The sequence below is a fragment of the Pempheris klunzingeri genome, chromosome 17 (genome assembly GCF_042242105.1).
Source record: "Pempheris klunzingeri isolate RE-2024b chromosome 17, fPemKlu1.hap1, whole genome shotgun sequence".
Classification (NCBI taxonomy): Eukaryota; Metazoa; Chordata; class Actinopteri; order Acropomatiformes; family Pempheridae; genus Pempheris; species Pempheris klunzingeri.
Window position 1 is genome coordinate 4,528,554 of NC_092028.1, and position 16,093 is coordinate 4,544,646.

At 39.2% G+C, this 16,093-nt stretch overlaps 2 protein-coding genes across 2 annotated transcripts; one reads left to right on the forward strand and one right to left on the reverse strand.

The window, feature by feature from the left end:
• The first annotated feature begins 1,726 nt into the window (after positions 1-1,726).
• cldni (claudin i) lies at positions 1,727-5,597 on the forward strand. The gene is made up of 3 exons (XM_070847276.1): positions 1,727-1,800; positions 3,532-3,664; positions 4,299-5,597. Exons 2-3 carry the CDS (start codon positions 3,533-3,535, stop codon positions 4,803-4,805), a joined length of 639 nt encoding a protein of 212 aa, XP_070703377.1. The 5' UTR covers positions 1,727-1,800; position 3,532; the 3' UTR covers positions 4,806-5,597.
• Positions 5,598-5,762: 165 nt separating this feature from the next.
• On the reverse strand, positions 5,763-13,890 carry coro1a (coronin, actin binding protein, 1A). Its single transcript, XM_070847275.1, has 11 exons — positions 13,807-13,890; positions 12,336-12,539; positions 10,670-10,792; positions 10,393-10,522; positions 9,591-9,772; positions 8,777-8,896; positions 7,670-7,774; positions 7,432-7,577; positions 6,825-6,882; positions 6,499-6,714; positions 5,763-6,004 (listed from the first exon to the last, which is right to left on the reverse strand). Exons 2-11 carry the CDS (start codon positions 12,531-12,533, stop codon positions 5,915-5,917), a joined length of 1,368 nt encoding a protein of 455 aa, XP_070703376.1. The 5' UTR covers positions 12,534-12,539; positions 13,807-13,890; the 3' UTR covers positions 5,763-5,914.
• Between the last annotated feature and the right edge of the window lie 2,203 nt (positions 13,891-16,093).

Here is a 16,093-nt window from a genome sequence, read left to right on the forward strand (position 1 = left end):
TTGATACCAGTACATCTGACCTGTCCACAGAGGGACGGACACAAAGCAACATCTGTACAGGTGTTTTTGGGAGGATCAAAGTTTTAAGCTTCAATGAGTCTCAAAATGGGTTTGTTTAAAATCTGCAAGAATCTTTAAGGCCAAAGTTCCTGATGGAACTCATGGAAAAATCATGTGCATAATTTTAAAAACATTTCTCTGTAATTCAGTACTGTACTGAAGTAGAAATACTTAAGTACTTGTACCTTGTATGTCCATTCCATGCTCCTCAATACAAGAGGGAACTACTAGCCTATACGTTATGCTCTACTACATTTATCTGACAGGTTTAGTTACAGTAGTTTTTACATTCAAGGATTCAAGGAACTTTATTTGTCATACCAACACACATTTACACACGGGGAGGTACGAAATTAAGTTCTCCGGTCCCGGTTTAAGCCACGATAAATATATAAAATAAAATATATAGAATAGAAAATAGAGGTCCTATATAAAAAACATATGATGAGCTAATAAAATGTCAAGCATTTTCTATATTACAAACTAGCCAACAGTATAAGCAATAGTTAAAATTATCTTCATCTCGACCAACTATAGCAGTAAAACACATTCATATATCGATAATAATAATAACAATCAAATAACATAATATATGGTAGCATAAAACTCAGAGAGCCCACAGTTGTGCATTATATTTTACTTTCTTTTACTTAAGTAAAAGAAGAAAGCTATGACTGCACACTTAAGAAACACAAGGTACTTGATAGGCAGGGGTAAACCTACAATATAGCAGCATAAATAGCTCCTCAATGTTGCTGAAAATATGGGATTGTTTTTATTGAATTAGAGCCTTGTATTCCACATTAAAGTCTATATGCAGCATCTGTTCAACACAGGTAATGCATGTCAAGTTTCAGCTGTATGTGTGTGTATTTTGCTCTTAACATTTTGTTATATATAAAAAATGCTGTGTGTCTCTCTATGACTGAACCGTCTTCCAAACTAAAATCTAGTTATTAAATTAAATCAAATTAAATTAATTTTGTCTATGTATTATGCAAACCAAAACTATGAGTGTGTGTGAGAGGCACACTGACTGTATGTTTCAGACTGGGTTAATGGAGGATACACATATTTGGTTGCACAATATTCCCTGTTGTTTCTTCATATTCTTACCTTCCCATGATCCACGAAACCCTGCTTGTAATCTTACACAAAATCTTAAACCCACTCAGTCCAGGTTTCCTAAATCAGTCTCCTTGCATGTGTCACAGTTTCAACAGTTGTAGGTGTGTGTGTGTGTGTGTGTGTGTGTGTGGGGGGGGGGGAATGATGTAGGATGTGCAGGTATGGAAGCATGGGTGATATCTGAGTGAGTCTGCCAGATGACTCAGTTTTCCTTCTCTCTTTCTTTCTCTGATGGATACAAGCAAAATGATTCAGTATCATGACTGTATCACAATAACCTCTGTGTATATTTCTGGATCAGTTTTGAGACTACTGATGCTAAGACATCACAACCTGTAGAGATGCACAGAGGTGTGTTAAGCGAGAATTCCTCCACAGCAGATATAAGATGGAAAAAGTGAGGGAAACATAAGTTTTGGACACGTTCAGTCTTGTCCTGAGTTCTTCCCTCTAATTGGAGCTCAGCCTCACCCTACACCTCACATTCTTCTACAAATACCCCATCATACCCCAGCACTTGTACATCACAAAACGACATCTTCAAAACAACGCACAGGCAGATAGAAAGGAAGAGCCTCAAGAAACACCTCAAGTAAAAGCATAGAATAAAAGGTAGGCATCTTTTTTTTTTAAGCCTTTTTTATTCAAATGGACAGCCTGAGCTTTGGAAAGAGATATGACTCTGCAAAAGCTTGAAATGACAGAGGATGAAAGGATTGGTGGAGGATTAGTTGAATACCTTTTTATGGGCACTAGAAAAAATCATGAAAAGTGCAAATAAACAGCTGTGAGAGAGGAGAAGAGGGGAAAAAAGGCTCAGCATCATGTTTGTGATGTTTTTCAGAAACTGTTTTTTTTTCTCTGTTTTGAAAAGACTGGTGGTTTGATAAGACTTTCCATGCACCATTTAAAAAAAAAAAAAAAAGATATGTGTGTATGTGTATGGTTATTTGCAATAAAACTAGTAATTGTGGGGAAAGAAAAGACAGAATTTTCAGGAACAGCAATAAAAGCATCTGATTTTGAATCCAGTGGCCCACATCAGATTAGTTTTCAGTGTTCAATCTGCTCTGAAAGTTTGTGATCTGGGGCAGGTCACACATGCTTAAAAGTAAGATATTTTTGTCCTGGGTTAAATCCAGCCCAAGTTACCCTGTCCAACCCTGACTGGGTTATTTGCTGTCCTTTGTTATTTCACTAGATTTATCTTGTAGGAAATTAGGTTTAACGGTCATCATATGAGACACATTTTGTTATCAACTTTTACAAAAAAGCAACAAAAAATGCTCGTCTGGATTGATTGTTTGGAGGATGAACAAAGGGAAAGGCTTCCTCACGTGAAAACATTGTTAATGTAACACATATACTGAATAAAAAACGTATGTATAGAATTTATGCATATGTTTCATTTATCTGAAATCAATTGTGTGCTTTTTGTCTAGCATCTGGATTAATGGCTTTGAAGTTTGAATTGTTTGTATTTTTAAACTATGTTTCCAGCATCAAAAATCACTGTTTATTAAGTAAAGTAATAGCAATTGAACTATTAAAGCTTTTAATTTAATATCTATCATTAATTAAAGATCCTGTGACTGTGTACCTCCTCAAACTGCATTGCTTTTCATGTGTCATAGTTAATTAGTTTCATAGCTGGGTGAGGTTCCATTTTCCTTTTGCCTTTTTTACTCAATAGTTCTATTCTCATTTGTAAGAAGATGAATCATATTGTGATCCTAAAATAAATAAGAAAGGGAGTGGTTCAGACGCAGTTGTAGGTAGAGATCCAAGAGGCCAGGGCCTGTCAGGACATGAATTTGTTTTAAAATGTAGCCCTAAGCCACATAATCCTGTGAAGGCCTGTAAGAGGGAGCGGGTGTTTGTCTGAGAGTGTGCTCAGCTATGTGATCTAAAAAAAATGGGATCAGTAACATCACAGTACCAACAAGGCAAATGGCTCTTAAATCTTGGATCCATGGAAGAGATTCAAGAACTCCTCCGCTAACAAAGGAGGGAAACAGAAGGTTTACTCACACAGCACCGAAATAGCAGGACTAGGAATTTAAGTAGAATTTAAAGTTAACTGAATGAGCAATTACACACACACATAAAATGTATGTGGAAAAATGGAGGCAATGAAACAGGCTCCCCCCTCCTCAGATGACTGGGGATACAATAGCAGCTGTTAAGAGAAAAATACAATTACAAAAACCAGTAACATTACGACTGAGCCGAAGGCAGAAGAAAACATAAGGATTGCACAGTTCTGAAAAGTCGTGGTAACCGCTCTAATTATCACCCTCAGATCACATCAGATTTTTCTCTCTGTCTTGTCCTTTTTTCCAGAATGGGATCTGTTGGAGTTCAGGTTGTATGTGTGGCCCTCGGGGTCCTCGGCCTTGTCGGAGCCATCGTATGCTGCGCCGTCCCACGCTGGAAAGTGTCCTCTTTTACAGGAGCCAACATAGTGACTGCACAGGTAGTTAAGAACTTCAGCCTTTTATTATGACGGGTAATGAATAGGAAGAAGCTTTGTAACCGAACATACACAACATATAGCATTCTTCTGCCGTCCACTGATGGCATGTTTCACAAGTGCTGTTAACTACAAAAACGTACTATTTCTTTCATGTATATACATTATTTATCACCGCATTATCAAAACTATTTTATATACCTTTGTTTAAATGCCTTAGAGCCATTATTTTCTCCTGCCTGTTTGAAGTGGAAAAAGATCATATCACATATTATTCGCACCAATCAGGATTCAGCATCTTTAAATCAAAATCTGGTGATAAAAGCACACCCACATAACCCTGATGAAGTGTTAAACTCTTAATAGGCCCAAGGATGTTTTTTTAAAAACTTTAGCTATGATTATTAAGGCATGAATATCAAATGTATTACAGATGATTTAAAACCAAGCTGTAAGGGGCTTTAGCTACAACAGCACATCACATGTGAAGTTCAATATTTCCCTTTGAATCGTAGTGGAGTAGAAATACAAAGTTAGGTGACTTACATTCCACCACTAGACATGAATGATATATATGCGATATAATGTGATCTGCTATAAATGACTGAGTCTCTCTCTTTCTTTCTGCTCTGAGTAGAGAATTCAGGAAGGCCTGTGGATGGACTGTATTGTGCAGAGTACTGGCCAGCAGCAGTGCAAGAACTACGACTCCCTGCTGGTGTTGGCCTCTGATCTGCAGGCCGCCCGTGCCATGACCATCATCAGCTGCATGTTGTGCTGCATCAGCCTGCTCATCCTGTTCTGCGGGGCCGACTTCACCACTTGCGTGGAGAACGAAGACGCCAAGCCCAAAATCAGCCTGGTGGCCGGGGTGGGCCTGATACTGGCCGGCATCTTGATGATCATCCCCGTCAGCTGGTCCGCCCACATTGTTGTGCAAGACTTCCACCGACAGGCCCTGGTAGTTGGTGCCCAGAGGAAGGAGCTGGGAGCGTGTATCTTTGTGGGCTGGGGGGCCGGCGTGCTGCTCCTTCTGGCTGGAGGTCTGCTGTGCTGCTTCAGCAGGCCCAGATCTGGTAGCTCCGGAGGAACCGCCAAGTACTACAGCAACAGTGCCTCTGCCCCTAATAAAAACTACGTGTAGTGGCTTTATGAAGGGGACTGGTGTTTGAGAGAAAGGAGGGGCGGGCGATTTAGTGGGCAGTAACAAAATAGATGACACTTGGGGTTGGTTTGGAAAAAACAGAAAAAGTGTCTGTAAATACTGACTTATACTGGCTTATGAAATGTTTCCATTTTTTTATAGCTTTAAGCTGTTTTATTATTAGGTGCTGGGTTATGCATAAGCTATTTGAAAGTACAAGGAAAACACATGGAATATAGGTTGTAAATTCACAATTATCAGACACAAAAGATTTTGTGACCTTGGAATTTAAAAAGGTTTTATTTAGTTAGCTGCATTCTCCTAAGTTTTCTTGAGATATTTGACTTCAAATGTGTCTTTAAAAGACCCATACAAGTGCCAATGTAAAATTCATGATGAAAATGTGAATTAGTGAGAAGAAAACTAATCTGGTAATTTGATCTTTAAACCCATCGTTTTAGTATAAAAAAGCCACCCAGGCTTGATAAATGCACTAGTGCCTCATATTTTACATGGAGTTTGTGTCATCCATTCTGTCTGTATTGCATGTTTTATCATTTGTGTGTTTCTCTTCAATCTTTGCTGTTTATCATCCACAGTCAGAAAAAGCTGCTCAGAATAGTCTTAAGCCAAAGGCACCTGCGTAGGTCTCAGGAAGCATCTGTGTGCACTTGTTTCTCCGAGGATCCATTCCCAAACGTCCACATGACATTTCAAACATTTTAAATAACATTTGTTATTGATTATTTGTTTTGTTTCGCTTTTCATACAATGGTGAGTATAAATGATTAAAATGTGGTATAATTAAAATGTGTGTTTCAAGTGTATTTCATGTGTTTGGGAATAAAATCTAACCAGTCAAAACAGCATTTTGAAAATACAGAAGACTTTATTTCAAACTAAAAGCATATATTAAAATAAAAATTGATCAGACAAATCAAATAAACAAATTCAAGCTTCAAGCCTTAGAAAAATTAAGTTTAATTTTTTTCCACTTAAATCTCTCCCTTTGTCTCACTACAATCACAAGCTACAACAGTCCTTTCCCTCTGATTCTGTCTTGACTTCTGCTCTTGAGTTTTTTTTCCTGTTAACCAAGCTTCTCTACTTTAATGCTTCTCCAGCTCACTCACACGCTTGGTCAGCTCTTCTATCGCTGCTTTGAGGTCTTTCACTTCCTTTCTCAAGGACTGCACCTCCTGAGAGAAAGACAGAAAAAGACACACATGATGCGAATATGTTTGAGAACACAAGTATTGTAGAATTGGTTAAAATAACATTTGATATTGAAAACAACAGTCTAACTATCTATAGCTAATCAGTGGTGGATGAAGTATTCTGATCCTCTACTTTAGTGACAGAAGCAATACCAAAGTGTACAAATGCTTGTTTACAAATGAACGTTTAATAGAAATATGCCATATTTTATATTTAGATAGAATCAATCAATAAGTATTAATCAAAGTAACTGGTAACTAAAGCAGTGAAACACATGTAGTGGAGTTAAAACTACATCAGCTCCCATTGAAATGTAGTGGTCTGAAGTATAAAATAGCATAAAATGGAAATATTCAAGTAAAGTAGAAATATGCAAGTAAAGTTTTTTAAGTACAGTACTTCAGTAAATGTTTACATTCCACCACAGCAGTTTGAACCTGAAATGTGACGGGATATTTAGCTTCAAATGTCTCACCCCGCTGTTTTCCTGCTGACTCCCAGCAGAGGCAACTGTGGTCTTCAGCAGACTCTTGTGAACTTTTAACTCCCTGGCTTTGGTGGTTGCCACAAAGCCATCCTTTAGAGAGATCAGAATAGGCTGAGCATCTTTTCCTTCAAACCACTCATCAGCTTCGACTGAAGGCTCAGGACCGATGGTGTCTGGGTACAGATCCTCCTGGAACAGGTCAGACTACACAGGCAGAGACAGAAACAGTATGTTATAGACACGAATGCACATATTAACTTTAACCCACACACTCATTTTGAGACTGATGTAAGTACTTATAGTGTAGACGGTACCTTGCGTGGCACCGTCATGACAATGGGTTCACATTTCCTCTCATGGAGTTTGTAGAACCTGGAGGTAGAAATATTTATTTATATTTGAAGTTGTTGTCTCTGCCTATTTTGGTATTATATGTGTCCTTTGGAGGAAGTAGACACAGTTTGTCCTCCAAAAGCTAAACAGTGCAAACAAAACTAAGAGACTGCAGCCATGTTTGCTGGTCTGTGAGGCTCAACGTGAGGTAAATGCTAACATGCTGATGCTAAGCAGGAATAATATTTGCCATGTTTACCATCTTAGTTTAGCATGTTATTATGGTAACTTATCAACACTAGACACCAAGTACGGCTAAGGCTGATGGGAAAATCATTAGTTTTGAAGATGTTTGGTCATAAATTGAAATATGGACCAGATGTTGGTCAGTAGGTTACATCACACAAATGTCTGCACAAACCTTCATGGCAATTCATTTCATAGTTAATATAATAATAGTAATTGTGTAGTAATATTTCAGACTGGATCGAAGCGGTGGACCAGCCGGCTGACATACAGACATTGCCATCCTGCGAGCATAGCTAAAAAATACTTATATACACGAATTAGGATAAAAAATGTCACTACCTGGCAATTTCACATTTGTTGACTTCAAGGCCCCTCTTGGGCATGTATCCCATCCCCTTCTGGCTCTCCTTGCTGCTGTACATGGACAGGTAGTGGACATAAGGAGCTTCATCTGTCACCTCAAAGTAACGGATGCTGCTGTCCCCCTGTGAAAAAGATGTGAAAGTCAGCCATGTGTGTCCGTGCATGTGAGACAGACATGGAGAGAGGGTAATTCATTTCAATATCTAAGTCTAACCTTGCCACAGAGGTAGACGACGCCAGTGTCTGGGTCAAAAAATGGTAGAAGGACACCACTACTGGTGTCCAGCTCCTGCAGGGTCAGCGGCTCTCCAAAGTTCTTCTGTTAAAAGATATTCAGGTACATACAGTTATATATTCCGTTATATCCAATGTAATATCCTGTATGAAAAGGCTGCTAGAGCAGACTGCAGGTAAGCCACTGATTAGTTGATTTGAGCTTGATGTGGGATATTCCACAGTAACACCAGCCTTTGTGCTGTAAACTGACAGTTGTGAAACAGCAAATAACTCCTCAGTAACAAATTACTAACATTTTGAAAGTACTGCAAAAATTCAAGCTGTCAAGATTTTTAGTAATGCCTGAAATTTAAAGTCCCCCTCCACTCTAAAAAGGGTTTCTGTAAATTGTTATTTCACTTGGAGTTTTACTGTGCAAAATGATATACGTAAGGAGTCTGACAATATAAGGCTGTTTTCATGTTAATCTGCTCTCCTTAAGTGTCAGTTTAACACAATGATGTATGAGCAGGATTTTGTGACATCACAACATAAAATCTCCAGCGCACAGAAAGGACTTTTCATTGAAGTAGGAGAAATTTAGTGTTCAGCAAGTTAAAGTTTATAAATGAAAAACATTTCAATTCATTCCATTCATTGATTCTGCAGTCTGCTAATGTTGGAGATGGAGTAGACTCTAAGTAAAGAAACGGAACATTTTATAGAAAATTCACATTAGGAGTATTTTCATGTCTTAAAACAAGGAAAAACATGATGATATTTTTTGGCACTCATCAGAATTAAGCAATAGTTGAATCAAAACATGATAGCATTTGTGAGGTTGTTGCTCAGATAAAGCAGATTAAGTCCCCCTGAGTGCTGAACCTTTAATAAATAATACATAAGATGTTTTTCCAAATGGCAACTTTGCCTGCTGCACAGTTGGTAATGAATATTTAATGTTGTAGAGGAATACTTAAGATTTGAAAAGACGCGTTAGGGGGCAGTTAGGATAACAATAAGGATCATGAATAGTAAAGTGAAAAGCCTGAGACTGTAAGAGACAAAAGTCTAAAACTTGAACATGCAGCTCGTTGACACTTACTGGGTCCCACAGCGCCACCTGTCTCTCACTAACTCGACTGAAGCCAGTGCTGAGGATTTTCCCATCCGACACGAACACCGCCCTGACAGGCCTGGAGCCCTCATGAGGCTTCTCCTTCTCCTGTAGGTGGAGCAGAGGTGGAGGTTTTACAGACACAGCTATGGACTCTTTTAGATAATAAGTTTTGATGAACTGATTAAAGTGGAAGTAGAAAACTTTTGCTCTAACTTATCATTATGAAGGAAATATTGAATGCAACAGTAATAGCTATAGAATAATGACACCATCAGCGACTGACAGTCTCTTTGCAACACTGCTGGATTTCAGCGGGAAAAATGAGGGTTTTATTTACGGAGCAAAGGAAGTGAATAAACCATTCCACAACCAAAACACATTTTACATCACTTTTGATGGCACCTTTGTGTTCAATCAGTAAGAAACACACCTGTTTACATATCGCTACTATCGTAAACTATCAAACTGCTAGCAGTAGTGTTAGCTGTTAGCAACCTGGCATTTCTATTTGATTTTTTATTCTGCTTTTATGATAGCATTGACATAGGGGATTGATCATTTTTGCTGGCCTCGCTAAGATGAACAATCAAGGAGTCGATAGGCAGACCGATGATTGACTATTTGAAGATGCTAATCCAGTTGTCTTTACAGGGGAGGAAAGCTGTCTACTTCCACTTTAATCAAGAAGATAACCAGATGTTTGCAGAGCCATGTGATTTAAGACTTATTAGGTAACGCTGCAGTGATGTTGGCACCAGTGCAGCGTTGCAGGGAAGGGCAGTCAGAGGATGAAACCTACAATGAGGACGGTGCCCTTGCGTGGGTCCAGCACCCTCAGGGTCTTGTCCTTGCAGGAGGTGAGAATCCTGGAGCCGTCCCTGTTCCAGCAGGCACTGTAGATGAGGTCAGTGTGTACACTGTCGATCCTCACCACTGCCTCCCCACGAGCCACGTTCCACAGGATCACCACGTTGTCACAGCCTGCATGGACACAACAGTATCAGAAGTGGTGAATGAAAAGAGGGATAAAAGGCTTCGTTGTGGGTCATTATAAGGCCATTAATCTACAGTATGAATAAATACTAGAGTAATATTCTGGCTCATTTTGCTATTAAGGCATGAAAGCTTTCACACTGACCTTCCTAAACAGTCAGAGTGTGTTTTTTCTGTTACACTCTGTACTCTGATCTGTTGTGTTTGCAATAAACAACAGTACTCACACTTGCATGGCTACACAGAAAACATGCTTACTGAGCTTTATTCAAAAAATCCAATGAAAACTATTTTCAGAATAGCCTTACCTCCACTAGGAATAATGGTTTAAAGTTGGAATATCCGTCAATCATAGGTGTGTACTAGCGTCAGTTAAGGCTGGATGATAAGTCAATTATTGTTTATCCACTTCTATCTATTGGCAATATTTTAATATTATCAACAAAAGGTGAAAGTCTTATTCAACAATTCATCTGTGACATTCATACCCACTTGTTCTGCACAGGAACTCTGCCAGATCATGTAAATGCAGTCACAATGGCGGGTGTCTTTGTCAAAAACACAAAGACACCCGCCATTGTGACTGCATTTTTATGAGGGTGTAATACCTGCACTCATCAGCACATTGTGGGCAGTGGGGTGCCAGCTCAGGATGCCAACACGTTTGGAGTGGCCGTCCAGTTTGACCACAGGATCTGTGAGTGGTGTGGTCAGCCCGCCATCTGGGATCTCCCAAATCTATTTACCAAGAAAACAATTTAGACTCTGAAATGACACACATCAAGAGTACAACATCATGTCATGCTTTGCTGAAAACTTAAATGCTTCAAAGACCGAACTCAAGGATTCAGTCTGTCAGTGCTGTTACAATATAGTCATTCCTACCATGACGCTGCAGTCCTCCGAGCCACTGGCGATGATGTTGTCATTGTGAGGACAAAACTCGATGTCCAGGACCGGCCCTGTGTGGCCACACACGGTGGGGTAGGACATGTCGATACGTCCTGTCTGCAGAGAGAGAAATATCAAGGAGGGTGGTGATTACAGCTCTCAACCAACATTCATCCACCCTGTGGTCCATAAAAGGTAATGATAGCAGGCTACATGAAAGCAAAGGCACTGAAAGGTCACCATGATGGAGCAAAAAACATGATTTAGTGTAGGTGGGAGGAGGAAGTTGATAGTCAGCTGATACAAATTCTACAGCTATGCCTCCAATTACTCTAATGTCTAGTAACTGGGTTACAGAGTTCAGGGCCATGGGTATGAAATCCCACAGTTGCTCTTGTTCTCCTTCCATGGCCCAATCTATAATAATAATAATAATGCCCGACCCAGGGCATCATGACGACTCATTTTATTAGTTCTCTATGTTTGACTGAAAAAACCTTTTCTTTTGAGCAGTTTCTCAGAGGCAGAACAAGGCAAGTTTCTTTACAAAGCAGCATTCAGACACATGGAAATTCAAAGTGCTTTACAGAGACAAGAAAACACATAAAGATAAGACATAGAAAAACATTAAAATACATGCATGGAAAAGGTGGAGCGAAAACAAGCAAATAAATAATTAAGTTAAAAAAGAAATTGCATTTAAAAGACAAGAGGTCTAATATTTATCTCAAAACAGAATGTGTTTCCATGTCACCACAGTACATTTGACTGCAATTTTACGCCCACTGGACCTTCGACTAATTGTTTTCCCTTGAGAATTACATACTCCATCAGAGATGAGACCATGACTAATGTGGCTTCTGCAGGGTTCACCAAGTTTATTCAACACCTTTAAAGACCTTATTATGTTAGATAGAATGTAATTTAATACCTGTTTTACAAACATATTGGCCAAAGTTTGAAAGTATGATGGAAAACCAGGAGGAACTATATGGCCATGAGGTATATATTATTATATCCCATTTTTATCGGTATATTGCTGCAGTATATAACAATATTTGATAATGATATATTGAATCAAATAAGCATGACCTGAACTCACCCTGCATGAAATGGATAAGTTTACTAACCAAAGAGAAATTTATTTAATTAAGATCATTCAAGTTTTTGCTAAAATCGACACTTTCCCATTATGAGTTGATGAGCTTCTTAGCTACTGTAACTAGGAGTAACAGCTTTCTGAGGAAACATGCAGGGTTCACATACTTTGACAAATTCAGATGTTTAGATGACCATGAAGAAGGCTAGGAAAGGTTTGCAATTATCCACTTTTTTAAGCACATAAAATGCAATAAAGAAGCTGCGAGCCAGTTAACGTACTCAATGAGCGACTGCAGAATAACCAAGCTGAGGCCACATCCTGCCTTGACTGAGCTGACAACAAACTCCTAATATGGTGAAAACTTCAACTGCAGAGCCAGTGACGTGTAGAAAGACTCAAAGTCGGCATCAAACTTCCTTATTCAGCTGACTGTGTGATGATGACAGGCAGTGCTCAAATTTTAAAATGTAAGCATAGTGCTGAAAGAAAAACGTCACAAACCAACCAGCCAAGCAAATATATTCTTCACTGTAACCAGGAAGTTACAAGGTGACCCACCTTGCTCAGAGGCAACACCATGAAGGATCCTCCACCGCTGGCGTCCACAATCATGGCCACAAACTTGGGGTTAACGGAGCAGAAGTTGCTGTCCCATGTCATCTGGGAGATTCGGATGTCATCGTAGCATTGGTCGGCTTTCAAACCCTGGCCAAAGACATGACGGAACTTACTGGTCCTCACAACCTTCCTGGACATGGTGAACTGGAGACAAAACAAGCACAAATATTAGGGCACACTCAGAATGAAAAAGACAAAGCTTTGTGTGTGCAGAAAGGCTTCAGTAAAACCTGGAATAGTCTCTAATAGTGGAAACAGATCTATTACTCACTACCAAGTTTCATCATTTGAATGAGAGAGAGTAACCAAAAACCGGTACCTGTTCTCACTGTTTATTCTTTTAGATGTCATGTGGAAATAAACTGACAGACATAAACCTGACAACACAGCTGAAAGACACGACAGAGGAAAGCTAAAAAAAAAAAAAAAAAAAAAGGAAGCAAAAGCTTTCACAACTGCTTCCTCTTGTCTGTCTGTGACAGGCTGCCTTCTCTTTCTTTAATTTTGGATTTTGTGAATTACTTAAACTATTGTGCTGCATGCTGAAGGCCATGATACAAGAACGGTATGAACAACAGTATGAAGATAATACACACAGAACAATGCTTTTCATCAGCTGAGCTGCACATGCTGTTTTCCTTAAAGGATGGATAGATAAATTACCGAAAGCAGCAGTTAGACCACATCCTTCAGAGTGAGCAACAAAACCGTCAGCCTTTTCTCTCTTGTCAAATTTGACATTCCTACACCGATGCTCTCAATGATTTACAGGTATAAATAGTTGCAAATTTATTTTACGAAGTTAAAAACACACAATAAACACATCCTTTACCAACACAGAAGTATGACATTGACTGAGTAATGAATGTTAAGCCTAATTATGTGAAGCCTCAGATCACATAGAATTTTAGTCAATACCAACTGCAAAATAAATACGTTTTGCAAAATTTGGCAACACCAGTCTAAAACAATGAACATACTTTGCTTTACCTCCATTTGTAGATTGTACTTCCTGAAATCTGCAGCCGCGCCTAAGCTCAGTCTCAGAGGCATACAACAGTTTTGCTGCTGGTGCATCACAAGACCTCTCAGGCTGCTCTATGCCTAATTTAATAACCCTTTAGAGAGTGAGCCTTAATTTTATCAGGAGCCTAAATGCATGTCAATAATCTCTCTCTAGCACCATGTCTCTCTGTTGTGATGGAAAACATTACAGTACAAAGCAGGAAACAATTCACTAACTTGAAACAGGAGAAACTCAAGCCACGAGGATCAAAGAGACAGAATTCAAATCAGTGATATTCGATTAGCTTTACCTGTTAACAAAACAAAAATGTACCCATTATAGCTAAATGTTTTGTAGGTGTAAATGAACTGTGTGACAAACTGCAGACAGATGTTTCAGGCCTACCTGGGAGTCGTGTGGGGGCGATTCAGCTAAAGGAGTTTTGGCAGTGCACCAAACACCCTGCCACCAGAATGAGGACTTAGAGGAGAAGGGAGGTTAAAGTACATCACAAAATGACATGGAGGAAGTGATAGTTTCAAATGATGATGGTGGAAGTGGGAGGTGTCTCCTGTGACATTTTGGGGTTGACAGACTGCAGAAGGCAACACAAAGGGGAAGATGGTGCAAGTTTGACGAGATGTTTGGTAAGATTATATCAAGATAAAGATGTCAGGACAGTACACACTTACATTTGTAGTTCAGTCTACCTCTAACACAGGTGTCATTGTTCAGCTGTCACCTGTTGGTCACATATTAATCAGAATCACTCCATTTCTGAAAAGATCAGTGCTGATTAAACAGGTTGAGAAGCATTACCAGCTCACAGAAGCTCCAGACTAAAATGATGCAGTGCTGAGACGCAGAAGGTGCAGTTCACCCTCAAATCTGAGAGGAAAATGTTTGGATGCAGCTATAGTATTGTACAGCCTCCACTGCAACATGATGAGACAGCTGGGGAACTGGCAGAGAGAGAGTAAAATACCTCATGATAAGTTATTCTTGATTATCTCAACACTGATGTCACCCAAATGTTTGCTTATACGTTAGAGGTAGAGGAAAAAAAGAGAACATAAACAATCCTTCCTGATTTTTTTACAGTATTTGTGAGGTCCGTGTATCTATTCCATTTATTCCCTAATCTAACCTATATTACACTTTGATGCCCACCTTTTCTAATACTAAACTCACTTCTAATTTAAAAAGATACTCAGTGTGTACTAGTCATGGTTACTCAGCCTGTAAGGCTGATGTGTAAACTCTGTTGTCAGCTTTGTGTGAAAAACGTGTGAAAAAAATGACTCAAGTGACTTTTCACTTTTTCACTTTAGGTGTGGGAAACACAAATTAATACCAGAAATGTTACTTTGCAAACTGGGGATGTCAAGCTTGAAAGATGCTGGCATGAGCATGTATGAGTCACGGAAGGTCTAATAGCAGACAGTATTGAGTTGCATCATGGGAAATGTAGGCTCCATCGTGTTTGGAGTTTGAACCTCATCAATTTTGACCATTTACAGCTGAGCTATAACCTTTAAATAACCCGTGGAATTACAATAACAAGTTTGAATCTTGTTGTTATGGAGTAATTTCTTTATCATTGTGAGGTCATTCAAGCCTCATCACACATGTGCACATACTTCTATGCTTGTGAAGACATTCAGTTAACATAATGGATTCCCTAGCCCCCACCCCCTAACCTTAACCAACAAAAATACAAGCCTTTGCCCACACATTGACCTAATTCTAAATTTAACCATCTTTTATTGCATTACAGTATTTGTGAGGACCACTCATCTATTTATGTCCTAATCCCTAATCCTACACAACAATTATTCAACCCCTAATTCTAAACTATAAGCTTTGACTAACCCTTTCTAACCAGCTCTACCCCTCATTTACTGCTTGAAGTGCTGATGTGTCCTCGACTTTTAGAGTTTTCCTTCTATCATTGTGGGGCATTGGGGACATTTGGTCCTGATCATACGGGCACGTATACATCTATACTTGTGAGTGCACTCACGAGACAAAAGCAGCCTCAAAGTTACATTAATAACAAATGATCTTCAGTAAGTCTTTCAGGCAACGTTACATTAAATGTTAAACGTATTCAAGTAAATGAACAAATGTAAGAATTTACTAAGCTTTTATCACAGAACTGGCTAAACAATAATTAGAAATGGGGAAAATGTCTTATGGTTTTGATAAACTTTAATACTACTAATAATACTTTAACTGTCAGCCACTCGAGGTGAGGATCAGCCAAAGAGTCCTTGATTTCCAGTCCAAAAACTCAAATTGTTCCCCGCAAACATAGAAGTACAAAAGCACACACACACACACACACACACACACACACACACACACACATCTCAGTAGAAGAAACATGGATGAAAGAGAAGGCTGATAGGCGGTTTTAAAAATATAGACTTCAGTTTATTGCACAATCGTTGCTGGAGACTGAGGAGTGTGAGAGCCTGTCTGTTACACAGGACACTAATGTTAGACAGACGTGTGAACTACAGCACAGGAACAAACTGTGAGTCTGTGTTCGTGCACATGAACTTGCAAGCTCACAGACTGGATAATGAGGCACTCTGGGGAGGCAATCAGCACCCCGTCAGTGCAAAGGGAGAAAGTAAACTGGACAACATACAGATTTCATGCTTGTATGGGTTCTGCAGGAGAGCTC